This window comes from Loxodonta africana, chromosome 12 (genome assembly GCF_030014295.1).
Source record: "Loxodonta africana isolate mLoxAfr1 chromosome 12, mLoxAfr1.hap2, whole genome shotgun sequence".
NCBI classification, from domain to species: Eukaryota; Metazoa; Chordata; class Mammalia; order Proboscidea; family Elephantidae; genus Loxodonta; species Loxodonta africana.
Window position 1 is genome coordinate 78,349,456 of NC_087353.1, and position 16,518 is coordinate 78,365,973.

General features: G+C 43.4%; 1 protein-coding gene across 20 annotated transcripts in view; it reads left to right on the forward strand.

Moving 5' to 3' along the window:
* VWA3A (von Willebrand factor A domain containing 3A) overlaps positions 1–16,518 on the forward strand; it is an 85,963-nt gene that overhangs the window by 52,709 nt on the left and 16,736 nt on the right. For 19 of the 20 annotated variants that reach the window (XR_010323646.1, XR_010323647.1, XR_010323648.1 and 16 more), the window contains 9 exons: positions 3,056–3,181; positions 5,206–5,341; positions 5,447–5,550; positions 6,826–6,906; positions 7,331–7,425; positions 8,851–8,970; positions 13,883–13,957; positions 14,193–14,337; positions 14,773–14,968. Coding sequence is in view for 17 of the 20 variants with exons in the window: in XM_064295665.1 (XP_064151735.1) it covers positions 3,056–3,181; positions 5,206–5,341; positions 5,447–5,550; positions 6,826–6,906; positions 7,331–7,425; positions 8,851–8,970; positions 13,883–13,957; positions 14,193–14,337; positions 14,773–14,968 (1,078 nt within the window). In the remaining 3 variants the exon portion in view is untranslated. The remainder of the gene's footprint in view (positions 1–3,055; positions 3,182–5,205; positions 5,342–5,446; positions 5,551–6,825; positions 6,907–7,330; positions 7,426–8,850; positions 8,971–13,882; positions 13,958–14,192; positions 14,338–14,772; positions 14,969–16,518) is intronic. The other variant, XM_064295675.1, reaches the window with a different exon arrangement.

Here is a 16,518-nt window from a genome sequence, read left to right on the forward strand (position 1 = left end):
ATTGGAGATCCTTTGTATGTGACCATTCACTTCTTTCTTGATGCTTTCAGGATTCTCTCTTTATTTTTAATTTTTGTGAGCCTAACTATGATGTGTCTTGGTGTAGATCTCTTAGGGTTTATCCTGCTTGGGGCTCTTTGATATCCTTCATTAGTTTGGGGGAATTTTCTGTTATTTTTTCTTCAAATGTTCTTCCTGTCCCTTTCTCCCTCTCATCTCCTTCTGGAATTCTCATAATGCGTACATCAGGTTTCTTCTTGTTGTCCCATAATTTCATTTAACTGTGCTCAGCCTTCTTGAGCCTCCATTCTTGTTGCTCTTCAATGTCTGTAATTTTAGCTGTCTTATCCTCTAATTCTCTGATTCTTTTTTCTGCCTGATTAAATCTTTTGGTAAGCCCTTCTATTGAGTTTCTTATTTTAGTTATTGTCCGTTTCAGTTGCAATATCTCTTTTTTTAGATCCTCCTTTTGTTCTAGCATTGTTTTATTTCTTTTAGCACTTTGTCTGCTTCCCCTTAGTTCTTTAATTATGTTTAATGTTGTTGTATTATATTCTTCCATTTTTTTCATTATTCAGTCATCCCTAGATGCACTTTCACCCTTTGTCATGCTTATATGGATGGGCAATTATTACTCTGTTCTTTGCGTGTCTTGTGGTTTTTTTGTTGTGGCACTGAAATTTTCAAGGGTGTTAACTTTCTGTTTTCCCCAGTAGTTGGTGTTTTTGCCTGCACTACTTTCTGCAAGAAACTCTTAAGTGGGCAGAGCCTTCAGCCTTTGGTTACTGTTTCCTCTCCCCCTCTGTGATAGCTCCTTCTCCCTCCCTGGTTTAATTGGGATTCAGAAATTCCAGATCTCATTTTTCAACTTTCATTCTCTCCCAAACACACCAGAGAACACACTGTGACCATTCTGTCCACAGTGGTCATTGCCACTCTGACGAGATATCATGTATTAATCAATCTAATCACCAGGGGGTGCAGTCCCCTCTCTCTGGTTATTACTCCCTTCCCTTCTCTATTTCTGCAATCATCTTTTTAATTAGAAAACCCTCACCCAGTGAGCCCCCTGTGGGGCTGGGTGTTGCCCTCCATTTTTTCCTGAGGCCTCCTTCCCTGCTCTGTGGGGGCTGATTATACCTGAGCTGGAATTCAGGGGAAACACAGACAGATTTTCCTGTTTCAGGAGGAGGAAGGGCTGACACTCCCCAGAAGGACCTCTGAGAGATCTGTCTTGTTGGTTTCAGAGCCCCAGTGGCCCTGTGGTGGTTGGAGTAACAGTCTTCACTTAGGTCACCCACCTAATTGTATGGAACCTTCTGACTCCACTGATTCCACTGTATGGAACCTTCTGTAGGAGTTCATATCAGTCCAGCAGCTGGCAGTTACCAGTTGAGGGAGGGTTAGTCACATTCTGAATGGATCTTCAGGGAGGTCTGCCTTGTTGCTATCAGAAGAAAAAAAAAAAAAAAAAAACCAGTGCCATCAAGTCGATTCTTGCTATCAGAGCCCACCCCATAGTATGTTGGCTGTGGGTGTAGCCTCAACTCAAGATGCCTGCTTCCTAGCACACAGTAGCCTCAGTCAGCAGTCCTCCATGCTGACTGTAAGGGGGAACACACACACCCAAACTGATCCCCAGGAGGTCTGTCCTGTTGGTTTCATTAGCCTGAACTGTGAAGTGTGCAGGGAAGCAGGTAGAGTGTTGACTATAAGAGCAGACTCCACAGCAAGGCCCTTCTGTGGCAATTCACAGTGAGTTTGCGGCCAACAGTGCCTGGGAGAGGGGGGTGCTGACACACTCCAAATGGACCCCCAAGGAGGTCTGCCTTGTTGATTTTAGGGTTGGTTTCATTAGCCTGAACTGTGAAGTGTGCAGGGAAGCAGGTAGAGTGTTGACTATAAGAGCAGACTCCACAGCAAGGCCCTTCTGTGGCAATTCACAGTGAGTTTGCGGCCAACAGTGCCTGGGAGAGGGGGGTGCTGACACACTCCAAATGGACCCCCAAGGAGGTCTGCCTTGTTGATTTTAGGGCAGAAGCTTAGGGTCCTGTCCCTTCGTACAGGAAGGGGCTGTGATGGTTAGGGAAGCAGGCTCTTTTTCAGGAGCCACTACCCCAGTTCACAGCAGCCAGTGGCCTACGTGGCTGGGGGCAGGGCAGGGATGGTGGCAGAAGCAATTTCCCTACCATATGTCATTTGTTGCCTCTCTGCAGTTCCCTGCTGCTTTCCTCTGCTCCCTGATTCAGAGTTCCTTGGAGCCAAGCACCATTTCCTTGCTGTGTTTGTGGGGGAGAGTCAGAACAATGGTTTGTTTGTGTCGCCATCTTTCCAGAATTCCTACTATTGTGAAAATGGCGCATGACCAGGCAACGTTTCATTCTGTTACACATGGAGTCAATATTGAAAATTGTTTTATTGTGTTAAAAATATATATATAACAAAACATTTGCCAATTCAACATTTATACATGCACAATTCAGTGACATTGATTATGTTCATCAGGTTGTGTAACTATCATCAGTATCCATTTCCAAATTATTCTACTACCATTAACAAAAACTCAGTGTCTCCTCATCAAAGTCTCCCCCCTCTCTCTTCCTCCTACCTCTGGTAACCACTAATAAACTTTGGTTTCATGCAATATTTGTCCTTTTGTGATTGACTTATTTCATTCACGTTTTCAAGATTCATCCATGTTGTAGCATGCATCAGGACTTTATGTTTCTTTATGACTAATATTTCATTGTATGTATGTGTGTTTCAAAACCACACTTTGCTTACCCACTTATCTATTGATGGACATTTAGGCTGCTTCCTCTTTGCATTTTTAAGGTTAAAAATCTTTCCATTTAGAAAACACTGCAGGCCAATACTGTACAAATGGAACAAACAGGTTTTCAGACTCTTTCTGGCACATGGACCCCAGTTTATGTGGCCCAAACAGTCTGCCACACAACTTTGGGAACTGACTTTGCTTCCTGTTCTTTCTTGCCTTGGCCACTGCCAGTAGCCAGGTGACTTCTGAATGACTGCTTGTTCCTACCCTCCCCAGATCTATACCAACCAAGACGTGGATGAGCTCCTGGCAGAAATCCAGAAGGCCCAGAGCCTGCTCCAACACCTCCAAGCCCTGTGCCACAGTGGCCCCTGTAAGGAGCTCACCAGCATGATGAAGGAGGTAGGTCATATGAGCATAGATTCTGGGACCTTCCCAAAGGCACTCAGCAGACCTGTTGTGGGACACCCTCACTCTGTCCTCCTGTTCAAACTGTCCTAGAGGGCACAGCTGTAGAGGCCCTTCACTTCCTGAAAGTGAAACAAGCCAACCCCCTCCCAGCTGTACCCCATAGCTTTGAGTTGGGTAGGGCTGGTTGGGCCTTTCACGGTGCCAGGAGGATCCTGGTGGATTTTCTAACTGAAAATTTCATTTCAGAGAAAGACCAGCAGGCTCTGGTCACCACACCTACCCTGCCACTGTCTCTTCCCCTTTCCTCTAATTTGGAGATGGATGAGAAACTCAACCACACAGAGCAGGCTGTCTTAAAGATCATCTTTTTCCTACCCCAGCACCTTGTTTAGAGCAAACATTCTTGCTTGGTGACTTGGTTAATTTAACACACTGGCAAAATAACTCAGCCAGCTTATGGACACAAGCACCTTAAAAGCTGTACGCTGTTTAGACTGCACGGAAAACTTAGCTGTTGACAGAAGGGAACCGAGACTGGATTTATAAGTTCATTGAATGAAACACGGATGTGAGGGATCAGGCCTTTTTTTTTTTTTTTTTTCAGCATCCCTGGGTGGGCTCAAAGGAACCAGGAATTTTGACCTGTCTGGATGTGGTGAAAGAAACTCAGAGCTGAGAGACATCGATCTTAAGTTTTAGTTCCAGCTCTTCTACTGAATATCTATAAATAATTATGAATATTACCATTATAACAGTTCTCATTTACTAAGCGCTCATTATAAGATAAGGAGCCCTGGTGGCCCAGTAGTTAAGCACTCGGCTGCTAAGCGAAAGGTCAGCAGTTCAAACCCACAAGGCACTTCTCAGGGAAAGATGTGACAGCCAGCTTCCGTAAAGATTACAGCCTTGGAAACCCTATGGGGCAGTTCTATTCTGTCCTATAGGATCGCTATAAGTTGGAATCAACTCAACAGCAATGGGTTTTTCATTATAAGATAGGTACAATGCTTAATCCTTTAAATGCTTTTATCTTCACAACAAAAGTCTGAAGTAGGTATTTTATTATTCCCATTTTACGGTAAGGAAATTAAGAGATTAAATTACTCACCTGAGATCATAGAGATAGAAATAGCTTGAGTTTGTATTGAACCCAGGTTTGTCTGACACCAAAACCTTCCCAGGAGTTTCCCAAAATGAAGTGTATGTATTATTTTTTGGTATACAAGATGATTTTACGGGGTAACGTGGGTTAATGTATTTTTTAAATGTTACTTATTTCATAAAAAACTAGCTCATTAGAGTAGCAATGCATCTTTTAAAAAATTCTTTAAAACAAAAAAGCGAGTGAGTTTTTAAAATTAAATAGAAATAATGATTAAAAATTTTTTAACATTAAATGCTTAATTTAAAAAAAAATTAAATGATGTACATACTCAGATATAGCAACATTCATGAAAAGTTTGGGAATAGCTGCCTTTCGCTTTTCTGATGTTTGACTTCATACACTAGCTATGTGATTTAACCTTTCAGACCCTCAATTTTTATTTATTTATTTTCATTTTTAAAGAGGGAGGGGTCTGCGCTAGATCAAGGCTCCCTAAACAATTTGATGTAGGAACTACTTTTTAGTTCTCTGAAGCCTAACATTTTGAACCCATCATCTGGGAGGGGCTCTACATCATCTTGGAGCCTGTGGTGCTGATCTCAGCGGGAAGGTAGAGTAGGGGAAAGAAGGATGGTAAATGAAGGAGGAAGGGAGTTGCTGAGTACATCTCCTCCCTCCTCAGAAGTCCAGAAATCTCAGAAAAGAGGATGGGAATGGTGGGAGGGGAAGGTAGAACTGTCTTTAATTTATCAGGTAGTGTTTAAGATGCTCCACTTGGGGACAGTGTGTGTGTGTGTGTGTATGTGTGTGTGTGTGTGTATTGGGGGGCAGGGGCAGGGAGCAGGGGGAGGTTGAGGACTTCCCAGCTCTAAAATATGAATATGCAACGAGACTTTTTTATTTAATTTAGATTTCCACAGAGATTGCAAAAGGGCCACTCACAAGTCTCTTGCCTAAACCCCCCAAGCACGAGGGCCCTCTCACAATCGAGTTCCCAAACTTGGACAAGACTTCTGCAGAATGGCTAAAGATCAATGGCCTAAAAGGTAAATCCCCAAAGATAGCAGAACCCAGGACACAGATGACTAACTAAAAGGCTTGAACCCTTTGGGGCTTCATGAAGAGTGCCTCAAACCCCACTGTTTTTACAGCCAAGAAGTTAAGTCTTTATCAGGTTCTGGCACCCAATGCATTCTCTCCCGTGGAGGAATTTGTGCCGATTCTTCAGAAAACGGTATCTTCAACCATCTATGAGGTAATTTGAAAAGGACATAGAGTTCTCTCCAGCCCTCTCTGCATGGGAGTTCCTTTGTGGAATCTCCTGTCTTAAATGTTCAGGCAATAATGGTCAGAAGGTGGAGACGGAGGAGTGTGGGGCCTGGTGGCCTGAAGTGGGATACAGGCTTTGTCAGTCAAAACTCTGGAACTCTCATCAAAACTACTGTAGCTACTCTTTTTCAAAGATCTGAAAATGTAGCTTGGGAGATGGGGCAAGAGGAAGAATTTTTGGTGCCATGGTCACCTCCTTCATGAAGGTTTTCCTCCACCCCACTCAGAGCAGACTCGCTCTCTTTTGTGTCCTCACTATGCCTTGTAGAGCTCCTATGACATGTTAATATGCTTTTGTTTTTATATGTCTAAATCCCCACCAGATGGTATGAGCCCTTTAAGAGAATCTCTTCTCCAACTCTGTATCCTCAACAATTGACAATTGTTAATTGACAGTCAAGAAGTCAGTGAATGTTTACTAGGTGGATGAGTGGGTGGTTAGATGGAAGGAAGGATAGAAAGAAGGGTGAAAAGATGGGTGGGTACATGAATGGAAATATTGATGAATGAAAGGAAAATAGGTAAATGGATGGATGAAAAAAATAAAAACGTGAATAGATTGGAGAATGGAAAGAGAAATGAAAATGGATGACGGGAATGGACTAAGGGATACATGAAAGTAAAAATTAAAGTAAGAGTAGAAGGATGGAGAAAAGGAAGGAAGGAATAATAGGTGAATGGAAAGAACTGTGGAAAGATGGAAGAATGATAGGAAAGAGGAATGGAGTGAGGGATGTATAGTTTTCGATGGATGGATGAATGACTGCATGGATGAAGTATTAGAGAGATGGACATGATGGCTTGGTGAAAGATGAAAGAACGGGATGAACAAATTGGATTTTCAAAGTGTCCATGAAGGCCTAGCTGGCTTCCCAAATCTAAGAATCCATGGCTTTTATGTTTTCAGATCTCTGACACTGCTGTCTACTACCAAAATCCTTTTACCGTATATTGTAAGTAGGATGTGGACATTCAAAAGAGCCTCCTGAGAAGGCAGCCTGGCTTGCTGTCAGCATGGTTCATTCAGGGAACTGCCCTCCTGAAGGCCCTCTGCTGCTAGAGGGTGATCTGACTCCAGATGTGCTCAGAGCCCATTTCCCCCTTGTGCTTCTGATCAGGGAGCCAGTGCCCAAGTTAAACTTACAATCCCTTCCCCACATCTGCTTCTGTTCCTCTCTCCCTCACTCTTGCCCATGTGCAGCAGGCAATGGTACAATTTGAGTGGCATGACGGGACAGTGAAGAACATTCACGTGGATCCCCCCTTCCTCTATGAGTACCAGGTCAGTGATAGACCCAATCGGTCAGGAGAAGGGTGTGGAGAGGAGGGTAGGAGGAAGGTACCATGGGATGTGGAGAAAGCAAGTCATTGGCTGAAATCCCTCTTGTAAACAGAGCCTGTGTACTTTCCCCACAAGGACCTTTGGATACACCCTCCTCCTTGGGCAGGAACCAGGACACCTCAAATATCTCAATCTTTTGGGACAAGATATCCCTCCTACCCCATTTGAGGCAATGGAATACTTGGACTGTTCTCTTCCTGGTCTTGTGGCAGACTCTCCCATGATTCAGTAGAATGTTTATATTGCCTGGGTACCTGCGGCCCTGACACACCATGCCAACTGAGGTCTACACCCTTCCCCCACAGACCCCTTAATTGGCCTTCTTTGACCCCTCACTCACTGTGTATTGCTTGTGGGTTTGCAGAAACAGCTCAACAGAGCTATGCGGCTGTATGAGAGGCGGATCGAGTGGCTCTCCCTGGCCAGCAGAAGAATCTGGGGCACCGTCTGTGAGAAAAGGTACCTCCCCCAAAGCAGTGCCCTTCCCTTGGGTCTGGTGTGTGAAACAGCACTTACCCACTCATGAATTCCCCATCAGTAGCATCAGAATCTATCACTTAGATTGTTGTCATTGTTGTTAGCTGCTACTGCCTTGGCCCAGACTCTAGCGACCCTGTGTGCAACAGAACAAAATGCTGCCCAGTCCTGTACCATCCCTGTGACTGGATGTAGATTGGACTGTTGTGATCCACAGGGTTTTCACTGGCTGATTTTCAGAAGTAGACTGCCAGGCCTTTCTTCCTAGTCCATCTTAGTCTGGAAGCTCCACTGAAACCTGTGGGCATTGGTGGCTCAGTGGTAGAAGTCTCACCTTCCACATGGGAGACTTGGGTTTGATTCCCAGCCAATGTACTTTGTGCACAGTGAGCACCCCTCTGACAGTGGGGACTTGCATGTTGCTATGGTGCTAAACTGGTCTCTGTTAGATCAGGGATCAGTAATCATTCAGCAGAACCCCCTGGAGGAAAAGAAGTCACCACCATTATCATCAACATTAATAATATTACCATTGTGACACTCAGAGTTCTTTCAGTTAAAAAGTGACAGAAACTAAATGCAAATTGGCTCAAGCAAGACAAGGGCTTTGGGTTCAGGTAACTGAAAATTCTAGAACAGATCTGACAACTGGCTTCAGGCATGGCTGGATCCAGGGGTTCGCGTATGTCAAGAATCTATCTTCATCTTTCACCTCTATTTTCCTGTTGATCTTATTTTCAAGCAAGCTTTGAGTATTATTATAAATAGCTTATAATTAATAAACCAAGGATGGGAGAGGCTTGGTGACCTGTCTAAGGCCACGTAGCTAGTAGGAAGTTGTACTCAAACCAAAGTCTTCTGACTCCAAATTCAGTGGATTTTCTTTTGCTATCCATAGTTGTCTCAAAATGAGAACTACCAAGGGGTGAGGTTCATATAAAATGTAAAGTAGTAAAAGAAGGGGGAGGCAAAATGGGGCTGGAGATCTTAAAACAGGGCAGAGAGGAAACAAAAAGATTAAAAAATTTCCCAAGAGGCCTAGATACACCTTGTCCCCCTATTACTTGCTTATCTCCTCTCTGCTTTCCCTGCAAAGGCCTCAACATATAATAATATCAAGTGCTAGTACTTTGAAACATGAAAATCATCCCCCGCCCCTTAAATCATCTTCACTCTCTGAGACTTTATTCCATTACAGAACCTTCTGGAAGACAAGGTTCCATGACCCCCCATCAGTCCACTGTTGTAAACCCCTTTGATGACCTCAAACCATGGAGAAGATTTTGGCCAGCTGTGAATCTGGCATGCCAAAATTCCCCTGGAAAAAACTTTAAATAGTAAAATGGAACAAAATAAACGTTATCTGAGAGATTCCGTTCTCCTCGTAAAGCTTGTGTTTCTTTTTAGGGTGGTTATACTGCTCGATATCTCTGTGACCAATTCCATGTACATTATTCATATCCAACACTCCCTGCGACTGCTGCTTGAGGAGCAATTGTCCAACAAGGACTGCTTCAACATCATCGCGTAAGTGTTCACGGTGGGGAGGGAAGGTCAAGTGTGTTGGGATGCCATTGCCTCTGGGAGACGAGGCTGGGAGCACCAAGCATCCTATGATGGCCACCAGTTTATCTGATTTGGGTGATATTGTTTGGGGCACTGAATAATTAAATGGTTGTAGGAGTTCCCACTGGGGCGAAGGTGATAAGTGGCCCCAAAACACACTGCTTGATCAGCCAGGATAAAGTAACTCAGCCCATTGCCCCCCATTTGACTTCCAAGCTGGTAAACACGAAAGAGAAAAAGAATGGCTACCAGGTATATACCCTAGCCTCAGTGCCAAGCTTGGTTCTAGCAAGCCACAAGATTTCAAACATTTAGGATTCCAAATATAAATTTAAATTATATATATATATATATATAAAAGATAGCAGTTCTAAATTTAAATTATCTTTTCTGATTCATTTTTTCTTATTGTGGTAAACATATATGCAACAAAACATTTGACATTTCAATAATCTTCACATGTATAGTTCAGTGACATTAATTATATTCATCATGTTTTTCAACCATCACCCTCATCCATTCCCAAATTATACTATCACCCTTAACAGAAGCTCAGTGTCCCCTAGGAAGTGAGTCCCCCTTGCACCCTCCCTCCCACCCACCACTGATAATCTCCAATAAACTTTGGTCTCTAGATACTTGCCTATTCTAGATATTTCATACAAGTGGTATCATACAGTATTTGTCCTTTTAACACGTTTTAATATATATGCATTTTACACCATTTTAACTCATTAGAAGAGAAAAGGAAACCACTTAAAGTACATTTTTACACAACTTCCCATTACGTGGGGCATGTTCTAAACCTATTAAGTCAGCGGTAGATATTATTCTGCACTAGAGTCTAATCTTTTCCTAATAAATACTACAGAAAAATGCTTAGAGAAAAGTTTTAGAGAATGTGTCCATTCGTTTATTTATTCATTCAACAAACTTTTGTTGAAAGCATGCCATATACCAGTCACTGTGCTTGACATTGGGGATACAGAAGTGAATATACACAATACCTGTCCTCAGGAAACTTATGGCCTGGTAGTGGGAGACAGGCGTGTTAAGAAATAAGTGCTATTAAGTGTTTTCTGTAGAAATAGGAAGAAGGCTGAATCTGGAACAATGAGGAATCAAAGGCAGAATCAGTCCATTCTGCCTGGGTAGAGTGAAGTCCGGGAAGCTTCACAGAGGAAGTGACCCTTTAGCTGAGTCTTGACAAATGAACAGCTATTTGCCTAGCACACGAGAATGATGGGGGCAATGGGAAGCAAAGACATCCCGAGTAGAGGAAACAACATGAGCAGAGGCACAGAGGAGTGAGGTACTATGGAAACTTTGGGGACCAGCAAGTAGTTCAGTATTGTTATGGAGTTAGGGGCAAGGATGAGGAGGAGCGATTGTACATGACCAAAAAAAAAAAAAAAAAAACAGATGATGGAGGATTTATGTATTCCATGCTCAAGAGTTTCGTACACGGTAGAAACATATAGACATTAAAGGATTTTAGGCAAGTTGATAATATGATCAGGTTTGTATCTTCAAATGCTCAAGCAACTATGTGAAGGATGAATTGAGGAAGTGGAATGCTGAAGGGAAGGAGACAGTTAGGGACTATTGCGATAGTCTGCACTTGTGTTGGCTGGGTGTGAACTAAGGCAATGGGAATGGAAAGAAAGGGATGTCTATGAGAGGTGTTGGGGAGTGAAAATCTACAGAATATAAGCACTGTTTGACTGTAGAGGATGAAGGAATGGAGAAGAGATGCAGCTGTCCCTGGTGGAGTAGATCTTTGGAGGGGAAGATGGTTTTAAACATGTAGAGCTTGAGATTCCTAGGGGGTTCTCAAGACGAGATGTCTTACTGGGAACTCCAATGATGAATCCTAGGCAGAAAATACGGGTTTAAAAGCTATCAGCCTTTTGGTTATATGGTTGAAAACATGGGAGCGAATGAGTTTTGCCTGTGGAGAGGTTCAAGAGGGACGGAAGACAACCAAAGACAACTTGGGAGGCATCAACATTAGGAGGGAGGTCAGAAAAAGGGAATCACCAAAGAAACACAAGAAAGGAACAGCCAGAGAGGCAAGAGGAAAATCATGAGAGAATGATGTTAGGAAGTCAAGGGGAGGAAGGTTTTAGAAAGGCCCAGAGACAGATCCTGTAGAAGCAAAGAAGGAAAGGGGAGGAGTGAAGGAATCCATTGAGTGTGGTGATAGAGGTCACTGATATGAAAACAATGAGATATAATTTTTTTCAGTTCAGATTGGCAAATATTTGAAAGATAGATAATGCCCACGCTGGTGATGATGTGAGGAGAAGCGTTCTCTCAGAAACTGCTGATGGGAGTGCAATTTGGTATAGCTCTCTGTATGGAATTTTTTAAGTGTATAGTCTTTGTTCCTTTGATTAAACCTTTAGAATATCCTACGGAAATACTAACATGAATGCGCAAAGATAAATGCACAGGGATGGTCAATGCAGACATATAAATTTGGAAATAAATTGAATGAGCATCAAGAGGGCATTGGTAAAACAATCCTTACAGTAGAACACTCTGCAACCCTTCAAAAGAATGAGAGAGGTTAATGTGAGTAGACATATAGAAATGTCCTCAGTAAGTCCAATGAATGGAAACAAACAGGTTACAAGTGCTACAAAAAACTACAGATTGTATAATTCCTTTTTTGAAGATATATATTTACATAGTCATTTTAAAAATCTGAGAGAGTGTAGAGCAAATAGTTAACCGAATTTGGGGGGATCCAATTAGAGGAATTTTCTCTTCTTGTATATTGTTGGAATTTTTATAAATAATAAAAAAAGGATTTACTATCAAACAATAATAGAGATTTTCCCGTTGGAGGGTTGAAAAAAGAAGTCATTGCTAATATTTACCAGAGAATCTCTGAAGTTCAAAGCTTGACCACAATGGGTTGAGGAGGGAATAAGCTAGAGGAAAATGAAGAAGTGGTGGTATACTGTTTTTTCAGGGAGCTTGACCATAAAGAGAAAAGAGGAAAGAGAGAGAGATGGAGAGAAAGTAGAAGAGGGAGAGGGAGAGAGGAAAAAAAAAGAGAGAGAGAGAGAATTTCGGGTGAAGGCAGGAATTTTTTGTTCTGATTTTTTTATTGTGGTAAAAATATATAACAAAATATTTGCCATTCCAAAATATTTATATGTACAATACAGTGACATTAATTACATTTATCGTGCTGTGCAACCGTCACCATTATTTCCAAATTTTTCCATCACCTTTACTAGAAACTCCGTATCCAATAAGCAGTAACTCTCCCCTTTCTCCTCCCTCCAGCCCTGATAACTGCTGATAAACTTTGGTCTCTACATTTGCCTATTCTAGATATTTCATCTAAGCGGAATCATATAATATTTGCTCTTTTGTGACTGACTTATTTCACTCAGTGTAACCTTTTCAAGGTTTATCCATGGTGTAGCATGTATTGGGACTTCATTTCTCTTTCTGGCTGAGTAGTACAAGTTTCCCCTGCTATCCGAAAGTAAAGTGTTCCTATGAAATCTTTTGTAAGCCGAAATGGTATAAAGTGAAGAAGCAACTACCATTAATTTATATGGGAAAATTGTTTTAGCATTCCCAGACCCCAAAAGTAACCTACCAGATCATACCAAATAACACAGAAAACCTAAAATAACACTTTCAACACTATGGCGGCGTGATGCAGAGGTGCCGAGTGTAGTTCCCGGGGAAGCAGCTTGGAGACACCGCTCTCACTGCTCGGGGCACCAGCTGCCTCTTTAATGGCTTGCTGCAAAACAAACACTGAACTCTATTTCTCTTTTCCCCTTTTTTTTGTAAGAGCGAAAATTCTCTTTGGATTTCTTTCAGTTAGTGAAAACAGATACTAATGTAGGTCATTCGTAAAAGCAAAAGTGGCATAAAGCAAACTTTTGAAGGGGGGGTACCTGTATACCACTGTATGTATACACTACATTTTGTTTATCCATTCAGCTTTTGATGGACATTTATGTCGTTTCCACCTTTTGGCTACAATGAACATTGGTGTGCAAGTATCTGTTTGCATTCCTGCTTTCAGTTCTCTTGGGTATATACCTAGGAGTGAAATCGCTGGGTCATACGGTAATTCTATGTTTAACTATTTGAAGAAGGAGGAAGTTATTATTTTTTTATAATTTATTTTTATTTTTGTAGGAGGAAATTATTTTTAAGCGTGAAAAGGCTTAAACATGTGGAAAGGCAATGGGGAAGAGGGAAGTAGAGGCAAGTGGGAGTGTGTGTGTGCGTGTGTGTGTGTGCATACACGTGACCGTGGGACAAGGCCTCAGAAGAGATTGCCAATGATGCAATCAAGAGCCCAGGTGGAGGAATTAGTCTTAAATCAGAGAGGAGACACCTTTTCCTGATACAGGAGATAAATCCTCTTCTCAAGCACATTAAGTGCTGTCTTACAGGAAAAATGAGATATGCATATTTTTAAAAAATAACTATAGTACAAACAGAAAGTGTATTATGAGGGGAACCAGTGCTAAAAAAGGGTGGTGTCATTGGTTCCTTGGGGGATGGGGAAGTTCACATGGAGAAGGGCGAGGGCACATGTTCCAGTTAGCAAGGCAGGTGGGAAGCTTGCTAAAGATGGTCCTGGCCTCGTCTCAGTCAACAGCCCAGCTCTGTTCACACCTTGGGTATGCTGGGACATGCCATGAAGAGCAAGGAAATTCCATAACTGGCCCAGGCCAGTGAGATCCTTCCATTTTGGGGGTGTAATCAGAATTTTGCCCCCCTAGAAGCCTGGGGGGCTTCTTTTAGAAGCCTGGGGAGCCCAAAGAGCTGGGCCACAGGGTAGACATGCCTCCTGTCTAAGAACAAGCCCTCTTTGGTTCTTTCAAAGGTTTGGAAGCACAATTGAAAGTTGGAGGCCTGAGATGGTTCCTGTGAGCCACGACAATCTACAAAGCGCCTGGCGGTAGGTAACTGCTTGACGCTGTGCCCAAGTGCAGCCTTGGCTGGTGTTATATCTTCTCAGCCAGGAAGTAGCTCACTAGAGACTCTGCCCTCCACCAGACGTGGGCTGAAGTCAGAAGACAACTGCTTTCCACTCCCTGCCCTCCCCCACACCACTGATCCACATGAGCCCTCTTTCCCTGTGTGGCCTCATAGGTGGCTTTCTCCCTCAGCATCGTCTTCCTCTGCCTCCCCAGGTGGGCCCTAAGCCTTCGGTGCCAGGGCAGCAGGAATGTCCTCAGCGCCCTGCGGAAGGCAGTGGAAGTGGACTTCAAGGACAAAGACAAACACCAATCCCAAGGCATCTACCTCTTCACTGGGGGCATCCCCGACCAGGACATGGTGAGTAGGCAGGGTCCTGGGCCCCATTATCCTTAGTGACCCCACATCTTCCCCCAGGTGGAAGCCTAGCAACTAGTTTCTCCAGCATGACTTTCTAAACCAGCACTTCTCAAACTTTAAAACAACTTAACTGGAGATCTTGTTAAAATGCAGGTTCTGATTTAGGAGATCCGAGGCCGGGACTGAGGGTCTGCATTTCTAACAAGTTCCCAGGGGATGTCTCTATTGCTGGTCCACAGACCACACTTAAATAATAGCCAGGATCTCTGGGCACCTCCCCAGGCCGCTTTGAAATTGTGACCCAGGCTCATTCATCTCTATCTTCAGTGCTGAGTGCTAGACTGGGTACACAGTAGGGCCTCAGGAAAGATTACTAGGCTGAACTGACCTGAGGCCATAGCTGTGGGTTTCTCCTGCTCTCCCGCTCCCCCACAGCCCACGCTGAGTGCTTACATGGCTGAGGCCTGTGGGGGCTGTGACCTCCAGCTGAATGTGTGCTTCTTCTACGTGGGTGAGCCAGAGATGGACAGCACACCCCCTGCCTGCTATGCCAGCTGCACTGACACAGCCAACGCCTACAGGGAGGCCACCCGGGCTGCTGGCGGCCGCTTCCACTGGTTTGGAGACACAGGTGTGTGAGCGTTGGCTGACCCTTCCACTTCTCTTCCCAGTCAGCTGTATTAGTACCAACATAGCTCCCATATGCAGTAGACGTATTCCAGAAAAGCTGTATGTGAAAACCACATTTAGACATGTTGTTGTTAGCTGCTATCAAGTCAGCCCCTGATTCATGACGACCCCATGCTCAATCGAACGAAATCCTGCCAGATCCTGCACCACCCTCATCGATTGCAGATGGTACTGTTGTGATCCATAGGGTTTTCATTGGCTGATTTTCAGAAGTAGATTTCCAGGCCTTTCTTCCTAGTCCACCTTAGTCTGGAAGCTCCACTGACACCTGTTCAGCAGCCTAGCAACACATACCACTTTAAAATATCTTAGAATGTTAGAGCCAAAAGGGGCCTAAAGATCCTCTAGATTCGTGTTTCCTAAAGGGTGGTGTATTCATAACAGGGGGTCCCACAAGATCGTTGTAGGTGGTACACAGAGGAACATTTTTTTATTGTGATAGCTACATGCTTGTTTCAACATTTCTTAGAAAAATACCAGCTTGCCACTGTAAGCAGTGACCTAAATTTTGTTTTTAAAATATACTTTCAAGTAAACAAAAAGTGAACTGATTAAACACATATATTAAGGAAATAATGGCTTAGGTGGTAACGCAGATAAGGCAAAAATTGTGACAGGGACATGGGAGTGGCTGAGGCTTGGGACACACTGGTACACTCCAGCCTCCCCGACTTACAGATGAAGAAATGACTCCCAGCATGTGATGTGCCTGTGGACACACAGTGGCGTGGCCCAGCTATAACTCTAGGACCCTGATTCCCGGCTCTTTCTTTCCATAAAAAAATGCCGGGCATGCACATTTAAATTATTATTCTTGGTTATTACTAATAATGGCACTTCTATAACAGCTCCACCACCTGTCTGTCGGTTTGTCATACTGTGGTGACTCTGATGCTGGAAGGTGTGCCACCGGTCTTTCAAATACCAGCAGGGTCACCCATGGTGGACAGGTTTCAGCAGAGCTTCCAGACTAAACTAGAAAGAAAGGCCTAGCAATCTACTTCCCAGAATTAGCCAGTGAAAACCCTTTGGATCACAACAGAATATTGTCTGATGTAGTGCTAGAAGACGAGCCCCCTAGGCTAGAAGGCAATCAAAATACACAACGGTCGCAACAATGGACTCAAGCGTACCAATGATTCTCAGGATGGCTTAGGACCAGGCAACATTATGTTCTGTTATACATGGAGTCACCATGAGTTGGAGCCGTCTCCATGGCAACTAACAACATATAACAGCTATTAAATGCCAGACACTGTTCTACGCGTTTTACGTGTATTATGATTCATTCCTCACAGCAAGCCTATGAAATAAGTACTATAGCTATCCCAGATTCACAGATAGGGAAGCTGAGATAGAGAGCTTACTGTCTTACCCGAAACCATACAAGTCAAACAAACAAAACCCGCTGCTGTCGAGTCGATTCCGATTCACAGCGACCCTGTAGGACAGAGTAGAACTGCCCGATAGTTTCCAAGGAGCACCTGGCGG